General features: G+C 42.3%; 1 protein-coding gene across 1 annotated transcript in view; it reads left to right on the forward strand.

The window, feature by feature from the left end:
- LOC309554105 (nuclear receptor ROR-alpha A-like) overlaps positions 1–21585 on the forward strand; it is a gene marked incomplete at its 5' end in the record, with an annotated part of 701167 nt that overhangs the window by 628008 nt on the left and 51574 nt on the right. The window contains 1 exon segment of the mRNA XM_082255651.1: positions 9817–9902. Coding sequence (XP_082111777.1) covers positions 9817–9902 — 86 coding nt within the window.

The following is a 21585-nucleotide window of genomic DNA, read 5'->3' on the forward strand; positions in this document are numbered from 1 at the left end:
AAAAGTCTGCGCGCCACTCGTTTACCCGTATCGCCACCGTGGGGGTGGAATAGTGACAAAATCCATCGGAGCATGTTAGGGCCCAGACTGATAGGAGACTGGGTGGTCCCCATAAAATGCCAGGCCACCCTCTCAAATGCCTTTTCTGCGTCTGTGGAAAGTAGGAGGAAGGGGCGTCTCGATGTGTGAGCTGCATGGATTAGGTTAAATTCATGAGTTGTATTATCTCTTGCGTCTCGAGATGGTATAAAAACCTGCCCGATCCAGGTGGATCAGCTTCGTGATATGTGGGAGAAGCCTATTTGCCAACACTTTGGAGAAAAGTTTCAATTCTACATTGAGTAGAGCAATTGGCCGGTAGTTCCCACAATGTGCCGTTATTTAAGCTATTAGTGCACTCGGTGTTTACAGTTCTTTGGCGCTGCACTTTTCTGGGTGTTTTTTTTTTTTTTTTTCTTGTACATTCTGGCTAGACCAACAGCTAGGTCTCTCTTCCATGTATTCCCACCCAGCTGGCTGTTTGAGTGGTTTCACTCACCCTTGTGCATTGCAGCACCACCTGATGCATTTTCATAAATATAAACTAAAATACACTTCAAGAACCGTTCAACCCCATCATAATAGCCACAACAACATGCTGACCCAGAAACTGGCACTCGGATATCTCCTCAATAGTCACTTTTAATCAACGTGTAAATTGACTCAAGGCCTTATCCAGTTGAGAAAACTGGGTAGAAGCCTTGAAATCTTCAGCAAATTGGTTGGGAATGTTCACCTAGCAAAGTGAATGCTTACAGTACTTTGTGAAGTGAATGTTGGTAAATAAGGTGAACCAGTTTTCTACTTGGAATTGCCAATCATGTATGAGAGAAATGAGGAAAACACGATTTTTCTAGCACATGATTGAGTAAACACAACGTCACCCTGTTTACATTCACTTTCCAAATTGTATGGTGTTCAGCAGGTGTCCACCTTTTCTGAGACACTTGTATTATGCCATCATAATATTTTTTTTGGGTACCCTGTAATATATTTGTAATGTAGAGATCAAATCAATGTCCTCTTTATTTTTCGGACTTGAGGATGAATGGGTATGATTCATTTTGAACTCTGTAAAGCAGAAATGGTAATTGTAAGGTGAATGGCATGCTATAGTTACACCAGTCCATTGTCTTCTATATTTTGTTGCGAAAGTCCTTGGGTTGGAGCTTACAAAGAATAGGTGGAGTTTTTCTCAGATAGGTAGATGTAGATGTAGAGGTAGAGGTAGAGATAGATATATTAAAAGTCCACAACCAACCTGTGGCTGGGCAGATCTAAGAAGTGGATTACTGATGGATGTTATGGAGGCCCTCAAATGCGAGTTTAAGTGTAAGGAGGTAGACGGAATAATCAACTAATTTCCTGGTTTTCTCGGATTTTCAATTCAAAACTATTTATAAGTACTTTCACTGTGTAGTTTAGTTTTAGCAAGCTTTGATGTGCAGTAAGTAATGATGCAGTCTTTAAAAAAATGCATAATTAGGCTCCATGTACACGGGACGCTGGAAATGGCCGTTTAGGAGCAGTTGGGCGTTTTTTTAGAAGCCCCTGAACCCATCTACATTTTATCTTTATCTGTCCATGTACACCAGGTCGTTTGCGGGCAGTTGCGTTCAGGGACTGTTTTTAGAATGCAATTATTTGCGTTCGAACGTGTGTTTCCCGGCGTTTCGAACGCGCCCTAACGCGATGACCCGCGTTTGGCGTTCGTGTTTTTACATTTTAAAGGGGAATAATTTTTTTGACCTCTAGGAACGGTTCTAAACGCAAACGCCCGCTAAACGCGGGTACAAACGCGACCGAACGGACATTTCAAACGTCCTTAAAATTCCAGCATTCAAAGGGACTTTTAACAACGTCCCGTGTGCATGGACCCTTAGTCCTATCAAGAAGCCTGACGTATGACTTTTTTTAGTGGCAAGACCAACATATTGTGGAACAAAGAACTCCTGTCCCTTAACCATAAAAGGGAACTATAAGTTAAGGCTTTTTGGCACCAGGTTTGATAACATGCCAAGTCTGTTTAATGGATTACAAAAAAAAAAAAGTCTCGAACCATTAAAAATTTGCACGTTTTGATTGGGGTGTTTTCATGCTTCAAATCCAAAAAACATTCTGGTAGGTTGGCTTTCTACCATTGTGCTCCTCGTGCATGTACGGTACCTGTAGGAGTGTGGTAAGGGAGCTCTCTAACGAGCTCCTTTAGGAATGGATCTAGTTGTCTATATTGTACATCAAATTCCTTTTTATAAATGTTACTATAAAAGTTAAAAAATATGAATAAATAGGCACTCAATCTAATATCACAAAAACAGTTTTTTTATAGTATTGTAGGTGAGGGACAAAAGCTTTTTTATATATATATATATATATATATATATATATATATATATATATATATATATATATATATATATTATATTAAAAAAAAAACCCCCAAACACACATTTAATTTACAGAAACTGGTTTGACATGGCAAAAAAAAAAAATGTAGATCCGAAATGGATCAAAAGTTTTCCTAAGCTCACTGGAAGAAACAAGACTATAAACATCAGCTAGAAGGAAATAATGCTTGGTCTTTTTTTCATACGGATTTTCCAATCAGATCGTGTTTTTTTTTTTTTTTTTATTTTTTTTTTTGGCTCTGATCAGAAAAAAAAAATGATCAAGGCTGCATCCTTTCAAATTTTTCCAGACCTAAATATGATGGATCCAAGGTAGCCTGATGTAAAGGGACACAAGTCTGTTTTTATCTGGCCTCTCATTGATCCAACAGGGGTCTTGAATGGTCCACAGTCCAAATGCAGAAAACCACTGAATGGGTACAGATATCGGAAATGTGATCATGAATCCCCTGCTGAATTAACCTGGACATGGCACATGTGAAAGGACACTTGATAGGTGTTTTGTGTGTGTTTTTTTTTTATTTTAATTCCCCCCCCCCCCCCTCACTTTTTGTAGATGTATAAACTTTGTTATGAATAACATTTGGTTCCCAGATCACTGAAAAGTTACCAATTGACTGCTCTGAGTCATTCACATGTTTACATTCCATCTTGAGGTACTGCACTCTGTCAACGTCTAGTGAAAATCTTCACCTGCTGACTGGATAGGAAAGCATCCATTTCAGTTCTGATATTTCATGTTTTCCTGGCTGCACATTAATAAATAAAAAGTGTGTGTGTGTGTGTGTGTGTGTGTGTGTATAAATAAATAAATAAATAACTATAAATATATATATATATATATATGTGTGTGTGTGTGTGTGTATGTATGTGTAATATATATATATCTATCTATCTCTATCCTTCTGTTTGTAAAAGGGGTGTCTCCCATCCCCCACTGGGCACAGCCACCTGATTTGGATAAAGAAGTGCGTCCTTCCTCTTTTGTCATGGGGAAATTGGCAGAATAGTAGAAAAAGGTCCACCAAACTCTCTTGCTTTCTTTTGTAGGAAGTGCTACTTGGGGCCACTGTCCTTTTGTCATTTTGGCACAAAGCAAAACCATTTTCTTTTTACTTTGAATTATTGTAGATGAAAAGGGGGAGGCATTTCTAATGGAGATGCTTGTTGTCAGTAGTTTAGCTTACATTCTCAATGACATTATCAGTCCTGACTGTAGCGTTAGAGAGAGGAAAGAGTCCTGGGGGGTTTCCAGGCATTCGTAATTCACCTAAATACCCCCATCACTACTATACTTAATGACTATCTATGGCTCCATCATCCCAGAGTTTTTTTTCTCTGCTTCTCAAGATTAACTATTCCTTTATTTTTATTCTTATACATTCATTATCCTTATACTTTGTGCCATCATTTGATATACTGCAGCGTCTTCATTATAAAGTGTCTATAGCTGCTCATATCATTATACAAATGGATATCTTCATTACCAATGTAACTCTGTATGATCCTAGAGAGCAATGTGATTAATATCTGTGTGCAGATAGTCAGCATCACAGTAAAGGGCTTATTCATCATCGCTGTGGAGAGTCTATCATCGCGAGCGGTGTCACTGTTGTCACATATTACATATTGGTGGTGATGAAGCCGTGGTCAAGACTGATTAGAGTTTGTGCAAATAGAGTCCACTGGGAAAGGGCTCATAGGTATGATGAGAAATTATATTTATTCAGATTTTTGCAGTTCCATGCTAATGATAAATGATCGTAAACCTGAAACTATTATATAAAATATGTTCTTCTTTTCTTTCCTGGAGAATAGTATTTGGAATAGGTCTGCACTACATGCTCTGTCATTGACCTAATGATCTTTCTAGGCATGCCTAATTGTCCATTGTTTTCAAGCTGTTTAGGTTACATATAGTTACATAGTTGTTAAGGTTGAATGAAGGCACCAGTCCATCCAGGTGTGTGTGTGTCTACCATTTTTTCATTATCCCTGAACATTGTTAATAGAGAAACTTGTTAAAACGCTTTTTTTTTTTTTTTTTTAACCTTTCCCACTGACACCACCAACTGTGGAAGGGAGTGAACATCCTTACCCATTTACTCCTCTAACCGCGTAAATTTCGCATTTGTATATCAGTCATATTTCCGTAAGTTTTATATTTGTATTTCCTCATAACTGAGGTCCTCTAAACTCCTTACTAGCTTTGTTTCCCTTCTCTGGACTCTCTTCAGGTCAGGGACATCCTTCCTAAGGACCAAAACTGCATGGCATACTAAAGATGTGGCCGAGCCAGAGCTTGGCATTGCATGATATTGCTGAGTCGGGGATTTTCCAGGACCCCCAGATCCTTTTCCATCCTGGATTCCCCCCTGAGGTCCTCTCTTAGCGAGTAACTTGCACTCATACTTTTAGCTCCAAAGTGCATTACTTTTATATTTTTTATTAAACCTCATCTGCCTTTTAGCTTCCCACCCTTCTATTTTATCTATGTCTTGTAAAGTTGCGATATCCTGTTAGGCTCCGTTCACATCTTGACGTTGCTATTACAGGCGTTTTTTCAGGCATTTTTATGGGCGTTTGTGCAGGCGTTTTTTGTGCAGGCGTTTTTTAGATTGACTGGAGACCAATGGAAAACGCCTGTAATCTGCCCAAAAAGAAGCTCATGTACCTTTTTCAGCGTTGGGCGTTTTGCTCACGGTGTCAAAACGCTCAGATGTGAACAGGGGCCATTGAAATGAATAGGATTTGTCTTGTTGGGCGTTTTGAGAGCTGATCCTAGAGCAGAAAAACTCCCCAAAACGCCTACATGTGAACGTAGCCTTAATTTATCACTTTGCTTAGCTTTATATCCTCAGCAAACACTGACACTGAACGTTTAATTCCATGGGGTGCCCTGCTTACAATTCTTGATGTTCTTGTATTAGATTACAAGTATTGCCGCATTGTAAATCATTCCTTCAGTAGAGATTTGGAGAGTGTTCAAAGTTGTATAAAAAAAAAATTAATTAAAAGGATAGTAAGTTTGTTATTGTAAAAATGTACTTTATTTTGGAAAAAATTTGGGGCATCTGGAGTTGGCTTTCTTAAAATGTTTAATGCACAGGGTAGGTAAAAGTTATTTTTAGTCCAAGGCTTATATAAAAATTAAAGGAACATTTAAATCCCCATCTAAGCTTTCAGTTTTTTTAAATCTACCAAATACATTCAAGGTGCAGCTAGACAAAAATAGCTTAAAGTTTGTCTCTAGAAAGTAGCCAAAAGCTGAGTAGAAAAGCCTGTCCCCTGCCAGCATGCTGTAGAGAACGACCCTTGCTCTCTCTGTGGAAGCAGTGGTGTTCCTGCCAAGTTATAGCATGCTCCCTGCTTAGTCAAATCTTTAGCTCTGCAAACAGCAAAGCTCCTACTCCCTACTGATTGGAGAACTGTAGCTCTTATTTAGCAGCAGAAATATCTAGGGGTGCACCAATCCGATATTGGGATCGGATATCTGCCTCAATACTGCCAAAGTAGCTGTATCGGGGATCGGTAAAATTTACAGATCCATGGGCCGATCCGGTTTCGTCGCAGCAGAACCTACCGCGGTGTCTGCTGAGTACCGGCTTAGCCATCCCTTGCACAGAGCCGCTACTTCCTGTATAGGACCGACTCACAGGCGGAGTGATATCAGATGCACAGGAAGCAGTGGTACTGCAGCCGCATGCTTCCCGGGCTAAGCCACAGACAGTGCCTACAAGCAAATCCCTGTGTGTATGTATGTATGTATGTATGTATGTATGTATGTATGTATGTATGTATGTATGTATGTGTGTGTATGTATATGTGTGTATATGTATATATATGTATATATATATATATATATATATATATATATATATATATATATATATATATATATATATATATATATATATATATATATATATAGTGGGTACGGAAAGTATTCAGACCCCCTTAAATTTTTTTCACTCTTTGTTATATTGCAATCATTTGCTAAAATCATTTAAGTTCATTCTTCTTCCTCATGAATGTACACCTAGCACCCCATACTGACAGAAAAACACAGAATTGTTGACATTGTTGCAGATTTATTAAAAAAGAAAAACTGAAATATCACATGGTCCTAAGTATTCAGACCCTTTGCTCAGTATTTAGTAGAAGCCCCCTTTTGATCTAATACAGCCAGGAGTCTTTTTGGGAAAGATGCAACAAGTCTTTCACACCTGGATTTGGGGATCCTCTGCCATTCCTCCTTGCAGATCCTCTCCAGTTCTGTCAGGTTGGATGGTAAACGTTGGTGGACAGCCATTTTTAGGTCTCTCCAGAGATGCTCAATTGGGTTTAAGTCAGGGCTCTGGCTGGGCCATTCAAGAACAGTCACGGAGTTGTTGTGAAGCCACTCCTTCCTTATTTTAGCTGTGTGCTTAGGGTCATTGTCTTGTTGGAAGGTAAACCTTCGGCCCAGTCTGAGGTCCAGAGCACTCTGGAGAAGGTTTTTGTCCAGGATATCCCTGTACTTGGCCGCATTCATCTTTCCCTCGATTGCAACCAGTCGTCCTGTCCCTGCAGCTGAAAAACACCCCCACAGCATGATGCTGCCACCACCATGCTTCACTGTTGGGACTGTATTGGACAGGTGATGAGCAGTGCCCGGTTTTCTCCACACATACCGCTTAGAATTAAGGCCAAAAAGTTCTATTTTGGTCTCATCAGACCAGAGAATCTTATTTCTCACCATCTTGGAGTCCTTCAGGTGTTTTTTTAGCAAACTCCATGCGGGCTTTCATGTGTCTTACACTGAGGAGAGGCTTCCGTCGGGCCACTCTGCCATAAAGCCTCGACTGGTGGAGGGCTGCAGTGATGGTTGACTTTCTACAACTTTCTCCCATCTCCTGACTGCATCTCTGGAGCTCAGCCACAGTGATCTTTGGGTTCTTCTTTACCTCTCTCACCAAGGCTCTTCTCCCCCGATAGCTCAGTTTGGCCGGACGGCCAGCTCTAGGAAGGGTTCTGGTCGTCCCAAACGTCTTCCATTTGAGGATTATGGAGGCCACTGTGCTCTTAGGAACCTTAAGTGCAGCAGAAATCTTTTTGTAACCTTGGCCAGATCTGTGCCTTGCCACAATTCTGTCTCTGAGCTCTTCAGGCAGTTCCTTTTGACCTCATGATTCTCATTTGCTCTGACATGCATTGTGATCTGGAAGGTCTTATATAGACAGGTGTGTGGCTTTCCTAATCAAGTCCAATCAGTATAATCAAACACAGCTGGACTCAAATGAAGGCGTAGAACCATCTCAAGGATGATCAGAAGAAATGGAAAGCACCGGAGTTAAATATATGAGTGTCACAGCAAAGGGTCTGAATACTTAGGACCATGTGATATTTCAGTTTTTCTTTTTTAATAAATCTGCAACAATGTCAACAATTCTGTGTTTTTCTGTCAGTATGGGGTGCTATGTGTACATTCATGAGGAAGAAGAATGAACTTAAATGATTTTAGCAAATGGCTGCAATATAACAGAGTGAAAAATTTAAGGGGGTCTGAATACTTTCCGTACCCACTGTGTGTGTATGTATGTATGTATATATATATATATATATATATATATATATATATATATATATATATATATATATATATATATATATACACACATACACACACACACATATTTTGCACTTTATATTTTTTACATGTTTACGGTTTGATTGCTATTGTATTTTCAAGCAATAAACTGTTTTTTTTTTTTTTCTTGTGGCTACATTTTATTCTTTTTAATTTTAAATTTGATTACATATATTTTAGATTTTGAATGCTCAATTGTTATAACAAAACAATAGTTCCGGATCGGTATCAGCAGATACACAAAGCCAGGTATCGGGACTAGAAAAGTCGGATCGGTGCACCCCTGGAAATATCTGACCTTAGCCGAGAGACCACTGCTTCCACCCAAAGCAAGGCACATTTCTTTACAGGGTGCTGGCAGGGGACAGGCTTTTCTAGTTAAGCTTTGACTGCTTTCTAAAGTAAATTAACTGCGAAGCCTTAGTACCCACGGGCTGAATGTCAGCCAATTCAATAGAAACAGGCTGACATTTAGCCGTGTGTTCGGCTGGTGTCTGTTGAAGGCTCATGTCCAAAAAAAGGTCTGCCGATCAGTGAGTGTTGAACAGAGTGTTCTGGTTGGGGGGGCTGACCCCCTCTCAGAACACAATAGCTCAGCAGGGGAGATTGTTGTACTAACATTGGATTGTTAGTACAGTGGCTCTGACCAGAGCTGTCAGTTGAACGGAAAAACTAGTAGTGTGTATGAGGCTTAAAATATTAAACCTCTTTTTGTTTTGATGTACTTAATTTAGCCCTCTGTTGGGCTTTAGTTCTATTAAAGCATGGGTAATGTTCCCATCCATACCCAAAGGATTTATCTGCTTTGAAAGGTGGTAGACTGTGCAATTCTCTACTGCATGTGTTGTTTTGTCATGGTTACTTACAACTACTGGCATCCTATAGTCGTAATTAGTAAATATAATCTAGGATATTGCAATGCAGGGAACTGCTTTGACTGCATCTATCAGAATGGAATTTGTTTTTCCTCTCTGGAGAAACATTAGTCATGTTGCCCAGAGGGTTAGTTTGCCTTCTACTGGAACTAAACTGCAATTCGATCGAGGCTGAACTTGATGGACTTGTCTCCTTCAACCTAGTTAGGATGTAACCATACTATGTAATTACGTAACTTGTGTCAATGGATTCGTTGTTCTCTTATTATAAATGTACTCATTGATGTGGTTGTTTCTCATCGCAAATTTTAAAAATGTAGGCTATCCTTCAGTCTTTCCTCATCTCTTTCAACTAGTAGAGCAAGATATCGAACCACTAAGATGTAGCTTCCACTCCTTGCTAGAGCCTACCCTCTATGATGCTCCTTGGATGTTCAGTTTTATGTACTTCTGTAGCACCATATACAGCCCATTCTGTTTGCTTTCTTTCATAGGTGTGGTGCTGTTGGATATCTTTAGGAAAACTAGTTGTACTGCAATTGCTCTACCTAAAAGTTTAATTTTTAAGTGTTGTCAGACAAGCTAAAGTTCCCATATCTTTTATCTTCTCTACATACCATACAGAATAGCAGCTTTTATCACAATGCTATATGTGCACAAATTTATGTTCTAGATCTTTTGGCACCTTGTCTGACCCATTTTAATTACCCAAAAGCCTTTAGATAATGAGCAACTATAATTTTAGATGGGAGCCCTAAGGGGGGAGCGGGTTTGCATCTCTGCCTGGAATATTTAGTGTGGGTTCATCTTGTTCATCTATTAAAATGTTAGGTAATTAACTCTGTTCTCTCCTCTTATTCTGCAGCTCAAATCGAAATAATTCCGTGCAAAATCTGTGGAGACAAATCATCAGGGATCCATTACGGGGTCATCACCTGCGAGGGTTGCAAGGTACAGTATATGGCGAAATGGAATCACATTTTTCTTATTACAAGGCACAGTTATGTTACAAAGCTTATCGCAAGTTCAGGATATGAAACAAGTACAGTACGTAGGGTCTGCAGACTCCTTATTTAAGTTTTTATATGATAGTTGGATGAAAAAAATTATTTATATATTGTTGGGTTTAGCCTGACATTTGTGATGGTGCTCCATATTGGGTTCAGATTATTGTGGCTGCAGCAGTGACCTTAGTTTTGTATTTACATATGTCTTTTTTTAGTGTGCAGTCTTGTAGTGGAAGGCAGGTGATACGTGCTGGTGTTCAACACCATTTCTTATAACGAACAGTCTAGCATTGAAATCTAGTTTCATCGCCAAGGGAAACGCAGCTGACCGCATAGCCAGAGGACAGTAATGATAGTTTTGTAGTAGGACAAGTTTTTCAGCTATGGGTGTTTTGGATTTTTTTTTTTTTTTTTTTATTCATTCCTTTTCATATTTTTTCACAAATTTGATGCATTCTGTTTAAAGAACATCTTTACTTTTTTAAAGTGACTTTGTCGTGGAAAAAAGTATGGGGGCTGCAATAAATCACCTCTCATTTAAAGGATAGTTCACCTTTTGAAAGAAAAAAAAGTGCAAATAAGCCTGCAAACCACTGCAACCACGATCAGTGGATTGCAGATTCAATGCTAGGCTCCTGCACACTGTTCCTCCGGCTCTGTCTGTACTAAGGTACACACTTTCAGTTAGAGAGAGGATGTGTCAATGGAGTACGAGGGCTGGGGTCACCACACTACAGATCTGTCTGATGCCGTGGCAGCTGGGATGTGTAGTTTATTCACAAATCTCTAGAGGACCTGAACAGTTAATGATGTGCCCAAAAAAAAAAACAGGGCAAGGAACAGTCACTGATATTGCTTATAACCACTTGCAGATTATTATTTGATGCCTTGTTTTACACTGTGTCTCTACATGGAGGCAGCTATCTCGGAAGAGACAGGACTTGCTTCCTCATGGCAGAGCTAACCCCTTGATGAGTGTTGGGGGAATATTCAAGAAGCAACAGTGGGGAACGCACTGATCCACAAAACAAAAGAAGCAGAAGCAGGGAGATCTTTGCTTTGCAGCTTTCTATTAGACTCCATTTTTTTCTTAAAGCTTTTTTTGCAGCTTTTTGCAAGCATTTTTAAAGGGTTTGAGAAGCTAGCCTTAGGCCGCTAGCAGAGGCCCAGAGACTGGCCTGAGAAATAAACACCTCGTGTACAACCAACCAGGCTTGGGTCTGAGTGGCAGCGGCCCCTTGGTCGACAGCTTCCCTACTTCGGTGGCAAGGAGTTCTGTCTGGAGCATTACCTGCATCATGGAAGGGTAAGTACAGTCCCCCCTCCCCTTTTTGGTGGTTTTCTTTGGGCTGGATGCGGGTAACCTCCAGGGGCGGTCGGACCGGTCTGCAGGTTCCCTCCTCCCTTCCTTAAATCCCTCACGGAGCTGGGCTTCTGGTGGAGGTCCCAGGGCAGAGAATGCAGCAGAGACCCCTGGGGACTCCGCCCCCCCCCCCCCCGCTATCCCCACTCTATAGGGGGCTGGGATAGTGTGTCCCGCCCTGGTAGTCTGGGGTCCCAGTGTAGGCGAACCCTAGGTGCATGCCCTTCTGTTTGCAGTGTGGGGATAGTGCAGGTGGTCCTGGTGCAGAGTCCCCCCTAACGTGTCCTACCTGCAGAGGATGCAGGAAAGATCCTGTCAACATGCTTCAGTGTTTGTAGCTGATAGTGGCCATTTTCCTTTAGTCTGGCTGGTCTCCGATTGGCAGCCAGGTTTGTGTAGTCTGATGATATCACAGAGGCCATTTTCCCTTAGTCTGGGAGATGCTGGAGACAACTGAAGCCTCGTGGGGATACTGAAGCTCCTCCTCTTCCTCCTCAGTTTCTTCTTCCTTTCCTCGGGACATATGAACAGGGATAGCATCTAGGATTATGCTGGGTTTGAATTCTAGGAGCTCCTCCGGTCGGTTGGGTGAGTCTTTGGGGGTCCCCGTTATCTCTCTCTGCTGATGGGTACCCTGAGCCTTGAGGGGATCCTTTTTAGTTGTGCCAAAAGATCGTTTTTGTACTGCAAGGTCTTCATTTCCTTATAGAGCCTCAGGGTTACATCTGCCCCACTAACCCCCTCATGAAGGTGGCAGCTCCCTCTGAACCCCAGCTTCCCATAGTTGCACTGACAGTGGTCCTGCAGTCTAGTATCCTGGGTGGAAGTGGCGTGTGGCAAAGGCCCAGGAGGAAGCATCCCCCGCCTTCCCCTGCTCAGTCTGTCTCATTTGATTCTGAGCCGGAAGCCGCGGCCTGTCAAGGGGGACTTAATATCACACCCCCTGATCCATCCGATAGTGAGGATGATTCCTCCATGGTTGCAGCATCAAATGAAAAGCCGCTGATAGACGCACTTATCACTGCAGTGCGGGACACTTGAAAAATGGAGGATGCGGCTGATGTAGCCATGGACATGGCTGTGTCATTTTGTTATGCACCAGTCGCAAGTGGCATCGTACTCCCAAAGGTGTTTCCTTATGTGCCTTATTTTGTCAGGTTTTCCTGTAAGGAATAGGAACAAGCAAGATTACCCTTTGTGGTCCCCAAACATTTTTTCTGTATGTTACCCTTTTGAAGAGCCGCTTTAAAAAAAAAAAAAAAAGTGGGCTAGTCCACCAGTGGTGGACCCTGCGGTTTCCAGGTTAAATTTTAGGATCTGGCTGACAAGAAAGTGGAGGCTGTGGCATGCAGCATGTTTACTATGGCAGGTTCACCATTGCACTAACTGAATGGGCCCAGCTTTTGCGCCAGGGCCTGGGGGGTGAGCAGATAACAGCTGCTTATGTTGATTTAGCTGACCAGTTGGTCCATGGGCTTCAGTTTATTTGTGATGCAGCTTTGGATACATTTTCTGTGCTGTTCTAACTTTGTTTCAGTGGTAGTGAGTAGGCGCGTGCTGTGGCTTAAGAATTGGTCCGCAGACCAAGCCTCTAAGAAAGAGCTCTCATTTATCTGCCCTTTTCAAGGCAATCGCTTGTTTGGAGCAACTCTGGATGACCTCATTAGGATATCACAGGGTGGGGGGAAGAGTACATTCCTGCCACAGTCAAGGAAAGGGGAAGGAACCTCACCACAGACAAGGGCCCTCCTTCTCAGCCCATAGAAAATGATTGCTTCTATGATGGAAAATAGGGGAAATAGATCTTTTAAATCTTCCCCGGGAGGTTCCAAGCAACCTTGGTGTGGTAAGCCTAGAGCTAGCTTCCCCAGACCAGCACACAAGACTTCTTCAGCATGAAGGTCTGCCCTCACCCATTATTGGGGTCAGGGGGGGACATCTTCGCTGGTTTTCGGCCCCGTGGACTTCCTTGGTGAGCGTCCAAGGAGATCCCCCAATGGTTTATTTTGGGGTTACCCAGTGTGGCACCCTCCTAGATAGGTGCTAGGTAGTGAGTATATCTTGCTCTGCCTGCTTATCAGGGGAGCAGCAGGCAAAACCTAGTTGCTCTTTCTGCTTATCAGAGAGCAAGATTTCTAGTTAGGCCTGTTGAATGTGTCCACTGTGTGATCGCTCCGGGCTGAGGGAATGTCCCCACTGTGTCTATTAGTGAGGCACATTGGACAGTGGAGGAAACCCAGTCAGTGACACACAGGCTTTGTTACTGCCCCAGGGATTTGCACAGACTGTTGTCTCGGTGCATTATGGGGCAGGGTATATAAAGGGACACATGCGCAGGGTCGTTGGGCTGGAAGCCAGGTCCCGGAAGGAGGGCGACGGCTGTCTCTCCTTCTGTTGCTGTTGATGGTGGTCACAGGCGGTCGGCTTTGTGAGCCAGGAGTGTGGGGCTGAATCTGGAGGTCCTGGAAAGCTGACTGGTGAAGTTGAAGGCAGAGTGACACTCAAAAAACAGTGTCCGTGACTACAGAGAAGCTTGCCAGGGGTCTGCCCAGGAAGGGGACCATTCCAGTGGATCGAGTCAGTGGATGAGTGTCGGCACACACTGTAAGAGAAAGGGGGTGCCAAGTTTTTAGAACCTTAAAGAGATAATTCAAGCAGGAACATATAAAGTATCTTCACTTCAGTGGAAAGGTGAAGCAGCGGCCTTGCCACATTCTAATTAGAGTCAGTTGTCCTCAACATTGTGAATAGTTATCAGTTGGAGTATCCCACTTATCCCTTCTCCTATCCCAGTTCTACAATAAACTACAAAACATCCCCTGGACTGTTCATTGTCTGAGCTAAGCATTTAAGTGTTACGTTTCCATAGACTGTTGCTACGGGTAACCCAGGGGAATCCAGAAAACACTATATCCAGCAGCCCTCTAGGGGGCAGTGCTCCACCAGAAAGGGGGACGAAGCTTGTCCTTTTTTTCAGGTTTTTTTTTAGGTCCTGAGCCTCCTTATGCGGATTTAATTCCTACAAAGGTTCAGGTGATGTCTGAACTACCAACAACCCCCCTATCCCTGTCCAGGGAGTTGATTTACCTAGGTCTGATACTTTTTCTGACCAGGGTGGTTCTTCCTCTGCACAAACTTCAGGGACCACAGGCTGGGATTCACCGGCTGCTGTCGCACAGATAATGCCCTCTCCCATTTTTTGAATACAGGTTCTGAGTCTGGTGGTATCCACCTTCAAAACCGTTCTGTTTGCACAGTCTTACATGCATACAGAGGTTCTTGGCAAGATCACAGTTTACTCTGGCAGACTCCTCAGGTGTCTAGGGGCCACAGTAATGCCAGTATCATCCTCGGCTCAGGCTTCTTCCGCAATTCCTGTGAGGAATCGAGGGCGAGGATCTTCCAATCAGTCTGCTGGCCATAAACGTCCCTTGAGGGGCTTCCTCTCAGAGAAGACCATTTGTCCCAAGGGCTGATCTACCATGCTGCTTTACAGTCGCTGGTTTTAATGGATTTGCTATTAAAAGCCAGGTACTGAGGGATAGAGGTCTGTCTGGATCAGTGATCCCTACTATGGTGAAGGTGAGGAAGCAGTCTTCCAGCAGGATGTACTGTATTTTCTGTGGCTCAGGTCTTAACCTTTCTTCAACAGGGCATTGATCAGAAGTTGGCCTTGAGTACCATCAAGGGCCAGTTGTCTGCCCTGGCAATCTTCTTTCAGCGACCCCGAGGCACGCACTCTTTTTTTTTTTTAGTTCGTACCTTCATTCAGGGGGTTTGACATGTGGCTTCAGCTGTACGGTCTCTTTTGCCGCCATGTGATTTAAGTTTAGTACTTTCGGTTCTCCAGAAACCTCCATTTGAGATTATTCGTGAGATTCACCTGTCTACATTATCCCAGAAGGTGACATTCTTGGTGGCATATTACCTCGACCCGCAGGGTATCAGAATTGTCGGCATTATCCTGTGTCAGTCCCTATTTAGTGGTCCAAAGGGATAAAGTGGTTCTTCGTCCCTGTCCATCATTCCTGCCAAAAGTTGTCTGACTTCCATTATAAATTGTGTTGCCTTCCTTGTGTCCCAAGCCGGCTCATCCCAATGAATTTGCTTTGCATACCTTGGATGTGGTTTGTGCGATTCGGGTGTATCTGGCAGCTACTGAGTCCTTTTTTGGAGGTCAGACTTGCTTTTTGTTGTTACGGACGGACTGGAAAAGGGCTGGCTGCTTCTTCAGCTACCATCCCCAGATGGATCAGACAGACGGTGACTCAGGCCTATCCCATTAAAGGTCAGGTTCCACCTTTCCCTGTCACGGCACATTCTACTTGGGTGCTGAGTGCTTCTTGGGCCTTTCAGTCATCGGGCTTGAATATTGAAAGTTTGCAAGGCGGCCACATGGTCGTCTGTGCATACCTTTACCAAATTCTATAAGGTAGATACTTTCACATCTGCGGATGCTTCTTTTGGCCGCAAAGTTTTGCAGGCTGCGGTTTAAGAGGGGCTGTTCCCTCTTGAGGGGTGTTTTTTCTTTCAAATGTTATTTTCAGACAGGGCTCATGTGACCCAGTTATGTTTAGCCTTAGGTTATTTTCCCCACCCCTCCATTTTCCTTTTGGCACTGCTTTTGGACGTCCCACTAGTTATGATTTATGGAGCGCTGTGTCTGTCAATCGAAAGAAGATGGGATTTTTGTACTTGCAGTAAAATACATTTCTTGGAGTTTGACGGACACAGCACCCACCCCTCTATGGAGTTCTGATAATTCTAATACTGCTTGCTACTAAACTGATTACCTAGAGCAGAAAGGGGGGCTATATATCAGCTGAGGATGACTCATGGGCGTAGCCGGGTGTTTTTTGTTCTGCCTATTCCTACTCCAGGAGGAGGCAATATAACCCACTAGTTATGATTTATGGAGCCCTGTTTCTGATCAACTCAGAGAAATGGATTTTACTGTAAATACAAAAATCCATTTTTATTAAATTTTGTAAATAACTTCCCCATACCTTTTTTTTTTTTTTTTTTTTTTTTTTGCCAGATAAAGCGGTATTAAACCCAAAAACAAAAATGTAACCCTTCCTCTGTTAGGGTGTCTCCACTCTGGATGGAGGAGCAATGGTAACTCTTGGATAGCAGCATTGTCAATCTGGGGAGAGGGTAATATTTGATACACTAGCAGATTTTTTTCCTTTTTGGGATGAAGGTTTTACATAAGCTGACCCCTTCAGTGTTAGAGGCACTTTGGTCATTTATACAAAAATCAAGTCAACCGTTAGGAATACCGTAGCAATTGAGTCCAGCACTGTCTTTGCCAATCTTTAGGTCCCCGGCGCTGCCATCTTGGCTGTGTGAAGTTGGCAGTGACAGCTCCTCACTGTGCATGTGTGAAACGCGCGCTGCGTGTGCAGCCTAGTCCCGCAGCCTTTAAAGGACTGGTGACATGGGCAGGCAGAGAGGAACGAACAAACTTCAACTCTCACCTAGGCGAGAAAAGCAGTACATGTGAGAAAAGGTACCTGTTCCTAGAAGAAAAAAAAATTATGGCGTGAGTAACAGGAAAAGACTTGCTGACCAAATCACAAAGTAAAACCTCTATCCCAAAAGGCAAAACAAATTGCTGTACATGCCCAAAAAAAAAGTTTGCTTTAGTTTAGTCCAGTCTATTCAAATTTGCTTGTGCATCCAACACTAGCCTCTCCGGAGGTTGATAATGCTGCCATCCAAAGGAATATTTCCTGCTCCTCCATCCAGAATGAGACCACCCTAAAACAATAAGTGTTACTAGGCTTGCTCACTAGGTGAAAATAAGTGAACAAAGCCTATCAAAAAAAGGAAACTTATGCAGCCTCCACTTCTAAGAATTGGTAAACTGCAATAAACATATTTGTTTATGTTTAATACCATTTTAAATGTGGTAATGTAGTAATCCTCAAGTGGCTTCCATGAAAGAAAGTTGTGTTTTTTTTGTCCAAAAAAAATAACTTGTATACAGTATATCATGATATAATAGTAATATAGGATCACATATATCCATATATGTTGATGATAAATGACAAACTTTTTTGCAGAATCAGTTGACCCATAGATGAATTGTAAAAATTTCTCCGTTCCATTCAGGAAATAAATGAAAAAGAAAAAATACATTATTCAAATAATTAGCATTTTTCCCCTCTGTGCTCCAATATTAAAGTATGTAGTGTGAAGTATGTGATGATGAAGATAAACAAGTTTTTTTCACTAACTAGTTCTTACGTAATGGAACAGACCAGCAGAAGAATTTGAAATGTTTTCCTTTTTGTATAGAAATTGGGGCCGCTGTTAAGGTGGTTGAAAAGGCTGAAGGTTTAAAAAAAAAAAAAACAAACTTCAGTGAGCAACTCCCCCCTCAGCCCCGCTAATACTCACCTGAGCCCCTTCATCCAACGATGTGGATGAGAGCCTCGGCTGTCCTGGGGCTTCCTCCCATTGGCTGAGAGCGGGGGGCAGGGCTATTGGCTTCTACTGCTATCAATCCACCGCCAGTGAGCCAATGAGGAGAGAGCAGGGGCGGGCTCAAGCCATAGCTCTGTGTCTTATAGACGCAGAATGCAGGGCTCAAGAGCGAGCACACGCCAGTGCCCCATAGCAAGTGGCATGCTATTGGGGGCAGTGGTCAAGTGGGAGGTGCCCAGCAGTGCTGGCTGGGGACTTGAGAAGAGGGGGTTCTGGGCTGCTCTATGCAAGACCACTTTTTTTTTTTTTTTTTTTTTTTAAAGTCGAACCTTACCTGAGCCTCATCTCTATCCAGCGATGTCCACGAGTCCCTCAGCCATCCGGGACTCTCCCTCCTTATTGGCTGAGACACACCTGCGGTGCTATTGGCTGCCAATCAAAGTCAGCCAATCAGGGGAGAGAAGGGGCAGGGCCGAACTGCAGCTTTATGTCTGAAAGGACACACGGAGCTTCAGCTTGGGTGCCCCCATAGCAAACTCTTGCTGTGGGGGAACTGGACAGGAAAGGGGGGGAGGGGGAGGTTGCTCTGTGCAAAACTAACTGCACAGAGGAGGTACGTGTTTTTAACATGTTTGTAATTTTTTTATTTTTTTTAAAACAAGACTTTACAATCCCTTTTTAATTGTTTAAGTGTTAGCCCTACAAATATTACCTGTTTACTTACTGTATATACTAAATCGAAGACCGGCAATATAAAAAAAAAAAAACCCCCAAAAAAAACAAAATTCCAATATACACAGAAAAGAACATGGAGTAGAAATAAGTAGAAAAGCAGAAGATGATGGAAATCTAATGTGGGTTTGTGGTTGGAGTATCTTTCACGTCTTAATAATTGCTTATATTTGTCAAATTTTTGGGGTTTGTTGAAATGATTGATATAGAAAATTAAAAGACCTTATCAAAAAACTTAAGCTTTTGAGAATCTGTTTTTTTTATAAATTCCTTTCGGTTGACCTTTTCATTTTATGTGTTAGTCAAACCAAAACTGCTGTTTGTTTTTTTGACAGAGAATAACATTTTACCTTCCAACATTTTTTTTTATTTATTTTTTTCCCTTTTTGGAGTTCTGATGACTAGATATTGCAGCTTGACTTTCTAGCTCTGCCTGCTTCATGGCCATTGCCCAGGATCTCCCTTTCCCATGCCGAGGGGTTTAATTATGGAGACTACCAGTGGAAGGCCGAAGAAGAGACCCCAAAATGGAGACCACAGGACTTGAAATGGATAAGATTAGGGGAATTTTTTTCATAGGTTGTAAAAAAAACGCCAGTCAATGGTCATAGGAGCCACTGAAATCGGTATAGAGGTGAACTTCTAATTTCATGTATTTGTATACGTTTTGAATTGTATAGAATTTGTTGCTTCTTCTAACGTTGTTTCTTAGCTGTGCTGGCTCTGATTACCTTTCTGGTAAACATGAATGTTTCGCTAGCTGCTGTTTTTTCCCTTCTAGTTGTTGGACGTCTGTGATGTTAATCATTTCCCAACTCTTTGAATAACATCAGCCTCTTTTTTTTTTTTTTTTTTTTTGAGGGAGTGGTTTGATGTTTTTCTAGCTAGCCTTGTGTTCTATTTCCGATAAGACATTAGGCCCTGGTTCACACCAGTGCGATTTGACAGTTCACAATTGCAAGACATGTCGCACTTATTGCCAGCAATGGAACTGTTCAAATCACCACGATTTAAAAGGTTCCTGCACTATTTCTGTGCGATTTCATGTGGACTTGCATAGATATCTTTGTAAATAAAGTCGCACAGTGGTCAGCAAGCTACATATGAAATCGCACCGATTGGTGGCTTTGAAATCATGCTGAAGTAGTGTGATTTCAAAGCCGCACTGGTGTGAGCCAGGGTTAAGGCATGTGTTGCCTTTTGAACTCTTTCTGGCACACAAGTTAATATTCCTTCATTGGAAATCTGAAGATCCACCCTCCCAAAGGAATAGATAAAAGTGTTGGGGATACCTTTGAGAATGGAAAGATACATCTATCTGCATAGAGCAGTAATGGCAAACCTTGGCACCCTAGATATTTTAGAACTACGTTCCCCATGATGCTCATGCACACTGCAGTGTAGATGAGACTCATGGGAAATGTAGTTCCTAAACATCTGGGGTGCCAAGGTTCACCATATCTGGCATAGAGGATATTCAGCGCAAATTTGAAAAGGTTTGGGCGATTTTGGTTGGATGTATCAGGGCTTGCTCCAGATTTGACCATGGATCGGCTTTTACGTAGGAAAGCGGTTGTTCAGTCATTTATTAAAAAATTTAGCTGCAGGCTTTTAATAAACAGGCACTCCCCTATCCCTGGATCCAGTGCTGTGGTCACCCGGCCACTTTCTTCACCGTCCTCGATCCCCAGCATAATAACTGGGCAGAATCTGTTCCACAGATTTTTGGGACCTGTGACGTGTCCCAGAAGGCTGCAGGGAAAGGAGCCCCCCCCCCCCCCCAGAAAACTTTTTTGGCTGAAGAGGGGGGATGAAGAGTAGAACTTCACCCAGCGTTAATGCGAAACTTCAAAGGGGAAGAGAATAAAGCAGTAGTTTCCAATATGTACTTTAAAGGATGAGTTCACCTTTGGTCTATGTTCCACACCATTTTATAGGGTGGAACATGTACCCTGTTTCCCAAATTCCCCATACTAGCTTAGCAGTATGGGGAGAAATTCCCCATGCTAGCTGTCCCTTTTTTGAAAAACGCGTGTCGTCATGCCGCACACAGCCGCGTCATTCATACACCCAGCTCTGCGGGCTTGTAGTTATCAATGAACTACCACGGCACTGTGGTAGTTTGCGTTTTCCTGTCAGGGAATATTGGCTTACCCATATGGGATGTGCGGCTAAACGGATACACTGACAGTGTGCAGGAGAGCTGCATGGCACCTATCGCTGGTGCAATGCTTTCCAGGCTCCTGCACTAAAAAAAAAATCCATGCACATTTTTTTACCTGGAAGAAAGTGCAATTTTTATTTTTTTTTGTGAACTTTTCCTCTTAAGCACATGTAAACATTTTTTTTTTTTTTTTTTTCTCTTGAATTATAACCCACAGGTACATACATCTTGGTCTCAATGTTTTGATGTGGCAAACGTATTGCCTCCGCTGTATGTGGATTTCTCTGGCTGTATAATATTTCATAATAAAGCTTGCAGTCTCTAAACGGAGAGGTCTGATTTTCATTAGTGGAAAACCAAATCTGTATTTCTGTGTTCCATCTAATAGAAATGCAGTCATGCTATTGTTGCAGTGGCATTTGTAATCAAATATGATTTTAAAGGATAACTCCACTTTCAATGACAAAAAAAGGCATATAAAAAAGGTTTATCACTTCTAAAGGGATGCATTTTATCCATTAGAACACTACAAATTCATCAGTGGAACAACCCTATTCAGATTCACTTTGCGCATTGACAAAATCAAACCGTGTTTTTCTTCAGAGCAGAAACCGGTAGGAATCTGCAACAAAGTATTTTAAATTCCTTACAATGTACACTGATCACCCAGAGGGGTTTTTTTTTTTTTTTAACAAAAGAGGCGTTTCTTATAAGTGAGATACTTCCTATCCTGACTAGCATTATTACATGATCATCAAGATCAGTTAAAGAAGTACAGCTAAAGCTTGTTTGGTTGTACTTCTCCTATGGATTACAGGATTGCAGTTCCTTCTGCACTCCTGTGACCCATTTTCAGCTGACAGCGGGCTAAAATGCTGTCTGCTGCCATAAAGCCCCCCCCCCCCCCCTGGTTTTAGCTGAGCCATTCAGGTCACA

This window comes from Pelophylax lessonae (genome assembly GCF_965119305.1).
Source record: "Pelophylax lessonae genome assembly, chromosome: 4".
Classification (NCBI taxonomy): Eukaryota; Metazoa; Chordata; class Amphibia; order Anura; family Ranidae; genus Pelophylax; species Pelophylax lessonae.